The 12,586-nt window shown below is 40.8% G+C and overlaps 1 protein-coding gene across 4 annotated transcripts in view; it reads left to right on the top strand.

Moving 5' to 3' along the window:
- Positions 1 to 12,586, top strand: part of sipa1l1 (signal-induced proliferation-associated 1 like 1) — a 95,323-nt gene that overhangs the window by 69,719 nt on the left and 13,018 nt on the right. For all 4 annotated transcript variants that reach the window (XM_087851848.1, XM_087851849.1, XM_087851846.1 and 1 more), the window contains 7 exons: positions 4,869 to 5,448; positions 7,351 to 7,449; positions 8,360 to 8,535; positions 8,816 to 9,103; positions 9,535 to 9,684; positions 10,306 to 10,439; positions 12,464 to 12,561. In XM_087851848.1, coding sequence (XP_087707974.1) covers positions 4,869 to 5,448; positions 7,351 to 7,449; positions 8,360 to 8,535; positions 8,816 to 9,103; positions 9,535 to 9,684; positions 10,306 to 10,439; positions 12,464 to 12,561 — 1,525 coding nt within the window. The remainder of the gene's footprint in view (positions 1 to 4,868; positions 5,449 to 7,350; positions 7,450 to 8,359; positions 8,536 to 8,815; positions 9,104 to 9,534; positions 9,685 to 10,305; positions 10,440 to 12,463; positions 12,562 to 12,586) is intronic.

Raw genomic sequence — 12,586 nt, 5'->3', positions numbered from 1 at the left:
ACCACAGTTTGAACGTGATCTGACGTTGCGAGTTTGAGCTAAAAACTTCCCGTAGCCACGTATGCTTTGCATTCTGGGATGCGGTAAGTTACTATAGATGTGTAACGGTCAGCATGGATGGGTGACTGCTCGTGTTCACCAATAGTCCAGAACAAAGCACCTTCTTCCTGTATTTACTTTTGTTGCTCCCGCCCCAGACACATCTGGCCAATGAGCAGACTGAATGTTTGTAATGGCGCATTTTGATTCGCCTGGTTTTCTGTCTTTGTTTTAAAAAAGAAAAAAAAGCAACTAAACAATTGGGAAAAAGCTACAAGTTTACAAACTTTTTAACTAAGTCAGGCGCATATTTTTGTGCATGTTTCAATAAATTGCTGCACCTCTATCCAGTTTAGCTAGATAAATATAAAGAAATGAGGTGTGCCCCAAGACTTACAGTGTACTTTATATCTATGCAAAATGGTGTCTATGCCTTCAGAGATGTCTTTTTTGATGCTTCCATGAAAGAGTAGACACACAGTCCAAGAAATGGTCCCGTAGCCTCTGGTTCATATTGGATTGCCTTTGAAGAAGGCAGTTTCTCAAGTGCATCATCTTCTCCTGACAGATGTTGCACGCTCACTGAGGCTGTTGACATTCATGCCCCAGCTGGAGCCATGAGGCTGGCAGCCGTCAGATAGTTTCCTCTTAGATATTGTTTCCTCTCGTCTTTAGGTGGTGTTCCGTCGACACAATAAAATGATTCATTCCACAACTCACAGCTTTTGTTATCATCCTCACAGTCGAGCGTAAACTTTGATATGTCACACATGCAGGAGCTGCCTGAGTGGCTCTTCGATATGTTTCAGCACTCCATTTGGAAACTACTAGTGTCGTTACTTATTTCCTCTTCAATGGTAAATTCATCTGCACCTTAACAATGTTGTTCCTGCGTCAGCATAATGTTGCCATCCTGGACTGTTGGAAATTGCAGCTGACCAATCACATTGTGATGTAATAGCTTTGGAATGGGAAAAAAAAGGTTTTCATAAAACGGTTAGAATTTCTCAAAAAGGTTTTATCCCCACAAATTTGAATTCTTTTAAACTCTTTGCATGGCTCTTAGCTAAAAAGTCACTACATAAACAAAACCTCAAAACTTTTAGATAACAAAAATAGTCCATGCTTTGAATAATAGTTGCCTAAAGTAGACAAAAACATAATGTATACCTTCCCCATATCCACACTCTCACAATCTCGCACTCCATCAGGTATTGACATGTTCTTTTTCTTGGCCTGGCTCAGTGGGCAGCAGGTCGTAGATACTGGAAGAGCAGAACTGCCCACACATTGGATATTTATAAGACCACAAATCAGTGAAAGCCACAGGAATGTGCTCTTTCATTTCTTTTACCAAACCTCCTGCCATAAGGATCACACAGCAGCCTCACAGTGCAGCAATTCCCCAACACTCCTTTTCCTCTCTGTCTTCCTCACTCGCTTTTCTCGTTCCTTCTCCTTATCCCCCCCACATTCATTATTTCTTAATGCTCTTTCAGGCTTTTCCCCTTGCTTTCATACCTCTACCTACCTCTCTCCATCACTTTTCTCTGTCCTGCATGAGTCACAGGTCTTTGGCTGACTGACTCACAGGTGTTTGAGATCAGTACAAGTGCTTTTAGAGCTCCAATATAATGCATTGAGTGATGCTGTAGTGATGGAGAAGAATGAGAATAAAAGGTCACATTTTATTGTAACCATTTGTTCTCCCATCGTATAATCACTTTAGCTACCCTTCTCTCAAATACCCGGCATGGTTCATTTGTTATCAACAGAAGCCCTGGCTAATAGAGCTATGCCGCTGCCAGTCTCTCATCAGATTTGATGTTATTATTTTTTATGCTAGTAACAGTTTTAATAAGGATGCTACAGGGCAAAATACTTTCATGTAATGTTACTTTATATCTCACTTAAACTCTTTACTGCTGCACTTTATGTTTATTTTAATCCTTCAATAGAGAGACATCAGAATTAGGAAGACTTCTAATTTTCCCTGGACACAATATATATTTTTTAAGATGTTATTTAAAAAAAACTTTAATTTAATTTAAATTAATGGAATTTTATTTCAAATTACATGTAATTAAATTTACCTACAAATACTTAAAGGTGTACACAGTAGAATGGGAGGTAACAAGTCGTATTATACAATAAGTGAATTTAAGTTGTCTGTAAATAAATGTAAGTATTTACATGTAACTAAGTTATTAGTTAGTTAGTATAGCATATTGCAGGAAAGGACACATAAATTATTTTGTAGGTAATTTAATGAAAGTCCATAAGTAAGTAACTACTTTGTAATTTCTTGGTAACTTTGTGGCAAAATGAATCGTATTTTCCCAGCTTACATTGCAAGTGCACTGTACTTTTTGGATTGTGTGCCGTGGACAGTATTATGAAGTGGCTAAACTTTCCCTAACTTCCAGGTATTTTACAGGGAAAGAGACACTGTGCACTTCTTTGAACAGTTTAAAACAGTGATTTTTAAAGGGTGCTGTGATTATAAGGTCACACGGGTTTGCAGATTTTAATGGTATTTATTTTTTTCTTTTAAGTTGGTAAAGGGGATAACATTTCTTATCATATTTATATTGGTAAAATAAAATAAAGCTTGAATAATAGAATATCCAACATACTTATTGACATAATGAATATTAAATAAAGATGTGAAAAAAGCAATATTAATCCACTCCATAATACGTGCGCTCCAAAAATTAAAACACATTTTCAACATTACCATGAAATTGAACACTACTTAAATTATTTACGCAACACTTTTATTTGCTTACAGTATAATTATTTTGCTCATTAATCCCTCTTTCTAATCTGCCTACCTTCAAAGTAGTTGTAGGTAAATATAATTACATTGTAATTTCAAATAAAATAATTTAAATTCCGTTTAATTACAGGGGAATTATGTCTTTAGTCAGAGCCATTTATTAGGTTTTTTTTTTTTTTTTTTTTTTTTTTAAATAAATGTGGAAAAAATCCCGTGATCATGTTAAACAAGTCAAGCTGTGAACTAACAGTGTGATGTAATTTTCCCTCCATTGTAAGGGTCATATTGAAAATATACACAGTTAAAAGAGTGAAAACTGCTAAACCGCTAACAGCAGAAGGGTCTTTGATGTTAACACATTTGCATGCCCTGACACCTACACATGTACACGCTACCTGCTTTCCTTCTCCTTGTTGTTTTCAGCACAAATGCCAGGAAGGAAATGGAGACAACTATTTTATTTATTTTTTTATTAATACCTGTATTGAATTAAAAACATGCTCTCTGTTGATGGGCAGGGTGTGGTTGACCTTCAAGTTAGATTAGAGAAGCTGTGACAACGTGGGCACGCTGGGTTGATGCGCTGATGGTGATCTCCTTTTTGGCACAGATTATATGTCTGCTAAAATATGTTGAATTATGTAGTAACATTTAATTATTTCTAATTCACTCTTTCTCATACGAGGGACTTTTCTCTTCTGCACTTGAGGCAGATAAAGGCCCCGTCCCTATTTGTAGAAAAATGGCACTAGAATTCCTGTGAGTATTCCCAGGATGCACTTGCCAGCCTTGCACAATAATAGCTTCTGTTCATTCTCAAAGGCAATTCTGTCTAGAAAACAATGCTTCTTCTCTTACCTCAGGACCCACCTTTCCATGTTGCAAACATGGGAGATGAAGTGTCAACGATATGATGGTTAGGTTAATTGAACACCCCATGTCACCAATGAAGATAGGGTGCCTCTGAGGTATGTTTAGAAAGATGTGGGTGGCACAGGTATCGCTAATTAGACAAAGCTATTAATCCTGGTGTCAGCATGTATGTTGACGCATGTCAGCGGGGAAGTGTGTGTGGGATGAGAGCTCCCATTTCTACAGCTACTCTTGTCAGCTGGCAATTATCACCTGTGATTGAGCACATTTGGTTATGAAGAGGTTGAGACGAGGACAGGTGGCCAGCGTGCAGCCACAGAGCTCTGTACACCGTTTAGAGAACTGTTTCACTCTCAGACATTTTAAAAATAGTTTTTTAAAACTTTCGCCAGTATGCAATAATTTCCTGATGTTTCCCCCGCACAGACCTCTTTTCTTCCTTTCTTAGCCACATATTCCTTTTGTGTCTCACAATGTGTTTTCTGTGGCTTTGGACAGCAGATGTAAAATAGCTGTCTCCCCTCATCCTCCACATCTTTCCTTGCTTTTCATGGCTGCTCAGCTGAGTTCCTAACATACCAGAGAGAGCAAGTATTCTCAGATGGCCATTGCAGGGACTTAATGAAAGGAGGGGGAAGGAGGTGTAGGGAAAAAACGCAATCACACAGCTCCTTGATTGAAATGAGGTTTTATTTACACCTTTGATGCAGGTTAGAGGCATTCGGTATTTCATAGGTGACTCGACAACCCGATAAGAAGTCACAAAATTCTATAAAAACTATAAAAATCATTTTAAAATGGCCTGTAAGGACACTAAAGTCTATCAATAATAAGAAACTAAACAAAAGGAATAAAAAATTATACATTTCTGCTTTTATAGCTTTACTCTAAATTTCTCAATTTCAACATCACAACAACAAATGAAAGAGAGATAGCTTTGTTGCAGTTTGTTGCTTTTAAATCTGATTAGTCTAAAATGGCAAAGAGTTCAAGCTTTTTGCGCGACAGATTGTTTTCATTTAAAGTAAAATAATCTGATGTCTGAATAAAACACAGACTCTAAATTGGCCCGGTTCTTGGCCTGGAGTTTTTTTTTTTATTTGTTCTTTTCTTCTCCCATTTTTATTTCTCTTCTTTCTTTTAATTTCTCTGCCTGGTCTCTTCCTGTCCATTGTAGTGTGGCCGTCACCCGCTCCAAAGATGTACCCTCTTTCGGCCCCCCTATCCCAGAGGGCGTGACATTCCCCAAGTCATCGGTGTTCCGGGACTTCCTGCTGGCCAAGGTCATCAATGCGGAAAATGCTGCCCACAAATCACACAAGTTCCGAGCCATGGCCACACGAACGCGGCAGGAGTATCTGCGCGACCTGGCTGAGCGGCACACCACCAACACCCCGATTGACCCCTCTGGGAAGTTCCCTTTCATCTCGCTTGCCCACAAAAAGAAAGAGAAGACCCGGCCATATGAAGGGGCAGAGCTGCGCAGTCTTGGGGCGGTGACCTGGCCAGTCCATGCTGAGGATCATGGGAGTGGAGGAGAAATGGAGGCCCTGCTGGCCATTTCCAATGACTTTTTAATCCTGTTGGACCAGGAGGCCAAGGCTGTGGTGTTTAACTGTGCCACTAAGGATGTGATTGGCTGGACGCTTAGCAGCCCCGCGTCTTTGAAGATTTTCTACGAGCGGGGTGAAAGCGTGTCTCTGAGGAGTATCAGTAATAATACAGAAGACTTCAAAGAGGTGGTCAAACGTCTAGAGGTTAGAACACACACAAAATACAATACACATAAGAATGGTGCTTGTTGGTATAAACAACAGTCGATGGAGGGAGTTGCAGTCTGTGTTCTGGATCTTATTGAAATTAAAAATAACTTTTATTTTCATGAGTGACCTGGCCAAGAAGGAAGCCGACATCATTATTATTATAAATGATAGCTGAAAATATAATTAGGTTTTCAACCTTCCTCTCAGTGATAATGAACAAGTATTTGTTTGTTACCCTTTCACGATGAGTCATCCATTAACAATTTTTTCCGTCTTCTGCCCTCTGCTCTCAAGAGCTACGTATTCTAAATTAAATTAAGTTAATTGGTTTATACGCCAAGAAAAACTGCGATTTGTTTTTCGAACGTCAAGACGAATATTGTTGTGTCCCTTTTGGACAACACCGCTCATGCTTGCAATGTTAACCGCGCTCTTTGTGTTTGTTAGAAGTCCTGAAGATGGCAGAATTATTTATTCATATTAATAGTAGAACTGTACAGAGAAACCAAACCAATGGGAAAAAAAACGCTGCTGGCTGCCATTGATCAGTTACCTGGCCCACTCACAGTCTCGCTTACTATTCAGTGTCGGCTGTCAGTCTGCCAGAATGACAACATTTCTGCATCCACATGCCAAAGCTGCTGTCTCATTACTGGTCTCTGCTTATTGAGGGAGTTTCAGAAACACCACTGGACAACATTCTCCTTAATGGCTCATACACCTACACATACAGTGAAGTGATGCTAGTTCGTCCTTAGCTGTTTCCATGGAAACTGGTCGGAGGAAAAAAAGGTGTTTTCTTATGTAATCATCAATGCTTTAGAATACATTCATTTCCTCAGCCTCTATCTGCCTTAAAACTGTGTGTGTGTGTTTGCATGCGAACATATGTGATGTTTCTGTAGCCTGGGTTGAATCTGACATCTTTGCACACATGCATACAAACACATTTGAACACTTGCACTTCGTTACTTGGCTCGGGACTCAGAAGTTGATCACATGTTGCATTTTATGCATCTGGCTTCAATCTTCAATCGCTTGGACTACCTCAGTGCCAGACTGTGGAAGGGAAGTGGCCTCGGGCCAGCTGCTTTTTGGAGCCCATCTCTTCTACTCTCCCTCCCTTTGTCTCCCTCTCTCTTTCTCCTATCCCCCTATTTTTTCTTCTTGTTGTTTTCTATTTTTCCTTCCCCTGCTCACTTCCTCTCCCACACACACGTTCAGAAACGTCAGAGGGCAAAATAACAATTCCTGTCAGGTGCCAGTCTGCATCATGATTTATTCACACTTTCTTGTGAAGTTTGACTTCTGCAGAGCCTTTGCTAATACACTGTTCAGATAGAGAACTAAGAGGCATCCTGAAGCCACCAGGCACATCAGCAGAAGGGCTGTGACTGACCACAACAGGATAAGTTTGTTGGGAATAAGGATTCGTATTACCACATATTTTATCAACTTATTAGTTGACCTTTAAAGTATTATGGGATCCAAACTCTTGTATTTTCACTTTTCCGTAACTGATTTTAATTCTTCACTGCCAAATGAAAACAGTGACCCAGAAGTTTACCCAGTTGTTCTCATACAGCAGGAGACAAACCTGCTTTTATTCTTGTTGTTTAATAAGTTTGTATATATGAATGCTTGTTTTTATTCATGCAAATAAACATCCTAAGGATCACGCAGGTTGTTTAAAACTGCTTCTTAAGTGGAAGTCCATTATTCGAGTATTTCAAATATCCTGCAAAGTTTTTTCCAAATAATGACTTATTTATGTTGAACCAAAATACACCCCGGGGGCTGTTTGGCTCTTCGCTTTAGCTTCTGTCCTCCAGTCGTCCCTGTCCTTTAATGGCTCACATCCACTTTGTGCACCTCTCTGCCCTTCTTTATATCCAGTTCCTGACTAAAGGCTGTGAGACATCAGAGATGACGCTTCGTCGAAATGGCCTGGGACAGCTCGGCTTCCACGTGAACTATGAAGGCATCGTAGCTGAGGTACTTGTCCTTTCACAATGGAAAATGTGTGTCTGAGAACTGTGAAGCGCATTCGGGGAGAACACTTGCTTATGCGCGGTTTGAGAAGCTCCTAATTTGTAGCCGTAAAATGTTTGCTGGTGATGAAGCAGCCCCAGGGAGATGATTTGCATCACAACATAGCAACTTGTTGTTGTCATGCAACAGATGTTTGCACACATTTCCTTTCTCAGACAACTTGAGGTTCAAATACACCTTTATTTTTAGTGACAATGAGTATTTTACCAAAGCGATGTTGTATAATTTAATAGTTTAATGTACACAGATGGCATTTCATACTGCTGGACAAGCACAAGTTGTTCAGTTTTTATGCTTTATTTAAAAAATAAATTCTTTAGTGTGATATATACGCTGTAATATACTGTGTAACCCGACGTGCACCCCCCCAGAAATCTAACTACACATGGAATTGATACAGCCCACAACTACTGTGACTGGCCTGTTCAGCATCATCGATTCCTCTTGTGCATTTCTGCTTACTTCTCCGATGCAGTTTTTTTTTTATGAGTGAAATAATAGCAATCATCACCTCATAATCATAGCATCAATATAATGATTCAGAAATAACAGCAATTTCCTGGAATGAGATTGCTGAAACTATTGGGATGGATATGAGGGAGTGTGCAAAAAAAAAAAAAGAGAGAGAGAGAAAAAGTGGGTACCCACGAATGGAAAATAATCCCAGCATTCGATTTTTCTTTTCTGTCAGCTAAGACTGCATATAAAACACTGAGACATGAGCACACAGGCATAAATGCGGGCAACAATATCAAAGGATCTGCAGAGATTCCCCTGTGGAAGTCAAAATCAGGGATTACTGAAGATAAAGAAAATATTCTGGGATTTTTACTTTTTGTAACTTTATTTTTAGGTGGAGCCATACGGCTACGCTTGGCAGGCAGGACTGCGGCAGGGAAGTCGTTTGGTGGAAATCTGCAAGGTTGCTGTTGCATCTCTGACCCATGAGCAGATGATTGACCTCTTGCGGACTTCGGTGACAGTGCGCGTTGTTATCATCCCGCCACATGATGACGCCACTCCACGCAGGTAAGTGGAAAAGAAAATTATGTGTGTCATAGACTTTTCATAGAAGTTGCATGTAGCCACTGTGATGTCACATGTTGGTTTGTGGCAATGTCCAAACCTGAAACCTTGAGTTTGGTGTTTTGGCCCTCATATTTTGTGTCTTTGGAGCCAGAGGTGACCAATATTGTTGTCCTAAGTCCTGAATGTTATGCCAACCCTTTTCAATATGGGTTATGCAAAATGCAAGCCCTTCTTCCACACAGACACATGTGAACTAAACTTCTTTTCTCTCCCTCCACAGGGGCTGTTCAGAGCTCTATCGGGTGCCTGTGTCAGAGTACAAGGGCAGCAGCAGCGACAGCGGTTCCTTTGAGTACAAATTCCCCTTCCGCAGCAACAATAACAAGTGGCAGAGGACATCAAGCAGCCCTCAGCAATCGCTGACTGCCTCGCCACAGCCCCACACACCCAACCGAGCCATCAGCCTCGGTAGCTCAGTGGGAAAGACGCTGTCAGCCGAGAGGCTGGAGAGGGGTGGTGTCATCCCACGGAGCGTTAGCAGCGATGGACGACCTCTAGACACCAAGAGGTTAGAGCTTGTTGGCTCTTTAAGTATGTATGATTGGAAAACCGTATTATGTTGAAGGAGACTGGGAAAGGTTTACTAAAGAGAGAGCAAACTGGAAAATATGTGCTGCGAAAGCCAGAATCCTCCAGCTGTTTAACTGATCAGTTGTATTACAGTCCATATTTTCCTGGGTAATAGATTTTATTTATTTATTTATTTTTTAACCTTTGCTGAAAATAAACAAAACATTTTTACGTATAATGAGCGCTTCTGTGCTTTAGAAGTAGACTTTTTTCCCCACATTGATTGTTTGGGACAAAATAAAAATCCATCAAAATTTTCCTGAACTTTGAAAATTGAACTTTTATAGTCTTTTCGCTTAAAAAAACAAAAACCTTCATGTTTTCATGAGCAGATAAATTCTTACTGTTTCTCTGTGTTTCCTACACCAGGATGTCTCCAGGCAGTGAGAGCTATAGCCTGGCCTCATCTTTGGCGCTAGGCCGTTCCCCTCATAACCGCAGCTCTCCCAGCAACCTGTCCTGTTCCAGCGACGCCTCTGGGAGCTCTGCTCACTGGAGACAGAAGTCCATGCCTGAGCAGTAAGGAAGAATATGTGGTTATGGATGCGATTTATGGATAGTGACTGCATATTTTATGTACAAAAACCCCAAGTTTCTTCTCACTACAAAGTTTTATGCTGCCTTTAGGGATTTGTGATTTCATTCATCAATGATAGAAAGTCCACTGCGCTGTATGTGTACTCTGACATATGTTTAGGTATTTATCGCTTCTCTTCTGTAGATGTCATAAAATATGTCTTAAACCAACAAAAAGCAACAGGTTGATATACCGTTTTAAACAGACATTTAAGACGCATTTACATTTAAGAAGCTGATTTATGCATTTATGCATCGTTGTGACATAAACTATTTAAATTTTTTATATATATGTGTATATATATTCTTTGCTATATACAAAAAAGTTGGCTTGTAACAGTAACAGCATATGGCATTTAGGTCTTTGTCGCTGTTAATGCTCTTGACAGCCCCCCCCCCCTCCCGCTTTTCAATTTCCAACCACTGTAGCCTGTGGGAAAATGTATTCTGTTTCAAACTCAGTTTTTCTATCATTCCTTCCCCTGTATTTTTAATCAGTAAAAACACATTTAAGTAACTTTAAAAAAGGGGGTTTAATTTGGTGCATGTGCGCTCGTTTCCTAGATTTGCAAGCAATCGCCACTCTCCAATGTCTGGGGAGAGACGAGAGGTGGCTGGAGAGAGCGGGTCAGGTGGAAAGTCCTCTTCCAGTTGGTCTAGGATGGATGAAGGGGGAGGAGCCGAACGCGGGTCAACAGGTATGTTGGGATTAAGTGCGCTGTAAAGTCTTGGCAAATTGTGGCGTATTTTAATACTATCAGTAGTGTAAACATAAAACGCAGCATAAATGTGAGCCTGTGGACGTGTTTTTATAGACATCAGGGCAGTTGGCTTTTCAGTTTTGAGGGCGGAGGAGGAGACAGCACTGGAAAGAAATCATCCATATTTATCTGTGGTGGTAAATTTCTTTCAAATGACAGGTATCTTGAAGAGTGTGTGAGTGGTGTTTGTGTGTGTGTGTGCGCCTCCTCATCTACCTCGTCTGCCGGTGACATTTTTTCTTCTTCTTTGCGGCAGCAGCTTTTTCATAGAGATAAAAACTCTGACAGCAGCCACAGCGCTTCCCTTCCACTCCCCCCTCACTTCACTCCTCTTCCACCTCCTTCGCCTCTGCAAGCTGTGAATTATATTGCCTTCACTGAGAAGGTCTTAATGTCTCTGCCAACAAAATGGTGGAAATGTAATGAGACAAATGGCGAAGGAAGGGGAGAATTATTGAATAGGGATCAGAAAGGTGTTCAAACGGTGACAATGGGTACAATAAGTGGCTTTTTGTTTGTCACTTTCCTTTCTGTTCTATACGACTTAATAAGAAGAGAAAAGGGAGAAATTCCTTTCTTTCCTGTCAACACAGTTGGCCACCCTAGTCATTGTGCGCCTTTCCTTCCCTCCCTCCCTTCAGTCTGTTCCTCATTCTCCACTGCTGCTTGTTTTTGCCTCTCATTCAAACTTCTTTTTATTATATTGTACATTCCCTTTCATTTAATTGAAAGTATTCTCCCATGCACTGTTTTTGGGACCTTTCGTTTATTAAAGGCCCGAATCCCACAAAGCCCCCCCCCCCTGCTCCTTTGATTCCCAGCAGGATGTTGCTTTGGTTGAATGTTGACCAGCCTAGTTTCAGTCATGTTCTCAACCTGTTCCTGACCGCCACAATCACAGTTAAAGGCTTTAGTCTTTCATTTTGTGGTTGTTCATAGCACTTATGTCGTTACTGGTCAGGGTGGAACAATGTAAACTTGGGCCAGTGCAGCCAGAGTCAGCCAAGTGTCTGGCCCTGCACTGTACAGTCTGCTCTCTCTGTGGTTTAGGGATCTGTCCTTTTCCTCTTCCTTCCATTTTCACCCTTTGACCTGCCAGTCTTCAGCAACGATTATGTGGTCATGTCATGTCCAGAAATAACACGAGTCACGCAGCGGGCAGAATACATACTTTTTTTTGTTATGCACACACACAAACAGGACATATGCTTACCCTTTAGCTTCAAAAGGGCTTTCCACCAGAGTAATTACATGGTTAATTCATGGAGAAATTACTATTTGTCATGACTTTTCAATACTTTTTTTATATTTAGCTTAAAAGGGTATCTCTTCAGAAAGCAAACAATACACAAATACCCACATATGCTTGTATATAAACACGTGCACTCCTGAAAAGCAGGCATGCACACGTGCTTACATCCTTTATTAGTGGAGAGCCCCGTGGGCTGTGGTGCAACTTTGCAGATTAATGTGCAACTGAATCTACATTTCTAGATTCATTCCAGCAGATGTTATGATTTCTCTCTTTACTCCCTCTGTCATGATGCTGTGGTCATTAGCAGCCTTCTCTGTAGGTCTTGTTGCATAACATCCACAGAATTATACAATAGTCCCAATTATACCCCAAGTTTTGCTTCGGGACACATACGCACGTTTTCTCACGCGGCACAGCTTGCCCAGAACAAACAAAGCCAGCAGGGACCATCTGGGGACAAATTTGTGTTTGATGTGCTTGGCTTTTGCTGACAAGTGATGTGGGTTTTTGTTCATGGACATGGCAAAAGCAAAATAAAATCCGTGTCAGTGTCGTGAAATCTCGGAAGCGCAACTGCTGTAGTAGTAAAATATATGCAAATGAACATAACTTCTGTGTGTATTCATCAACGATGTTTGTGCCACAGGGTGTGCTCTCATGTGTTTGTCACCAACCCCAGCTGTGTGTAATGGTCTATTTATTGCAGAGGCGCCAGTCTCGAAGTCTGGTCAAGGATACTCGGGAGCTCCTCGTATCCAGAGGCAAGAGCAAGTCATCCACCTGTCCCCGAAGAAGGGCAGCCAGGTCAGGCTTTACATGGTTTTTGACA

This window comes from Neolamprologus brichardi, chromosome 15, assembly GCF_056152115.1.
Source record: "Neolamprologus brichardi isolate AB-2024 chromosome 15, ASM5615211v1, whole genome shotgun sequence".
Classification (NCBI taxonomy): Eukaryota; Metazoa; Chordata; class Actinopteri; order Cichliformes; family Cichlidae; genus Neolamprologus; species Neolamprologus brichardi.
This window is presented reverse-complemented; position numbering and strand designations above follow the sequence as displayed.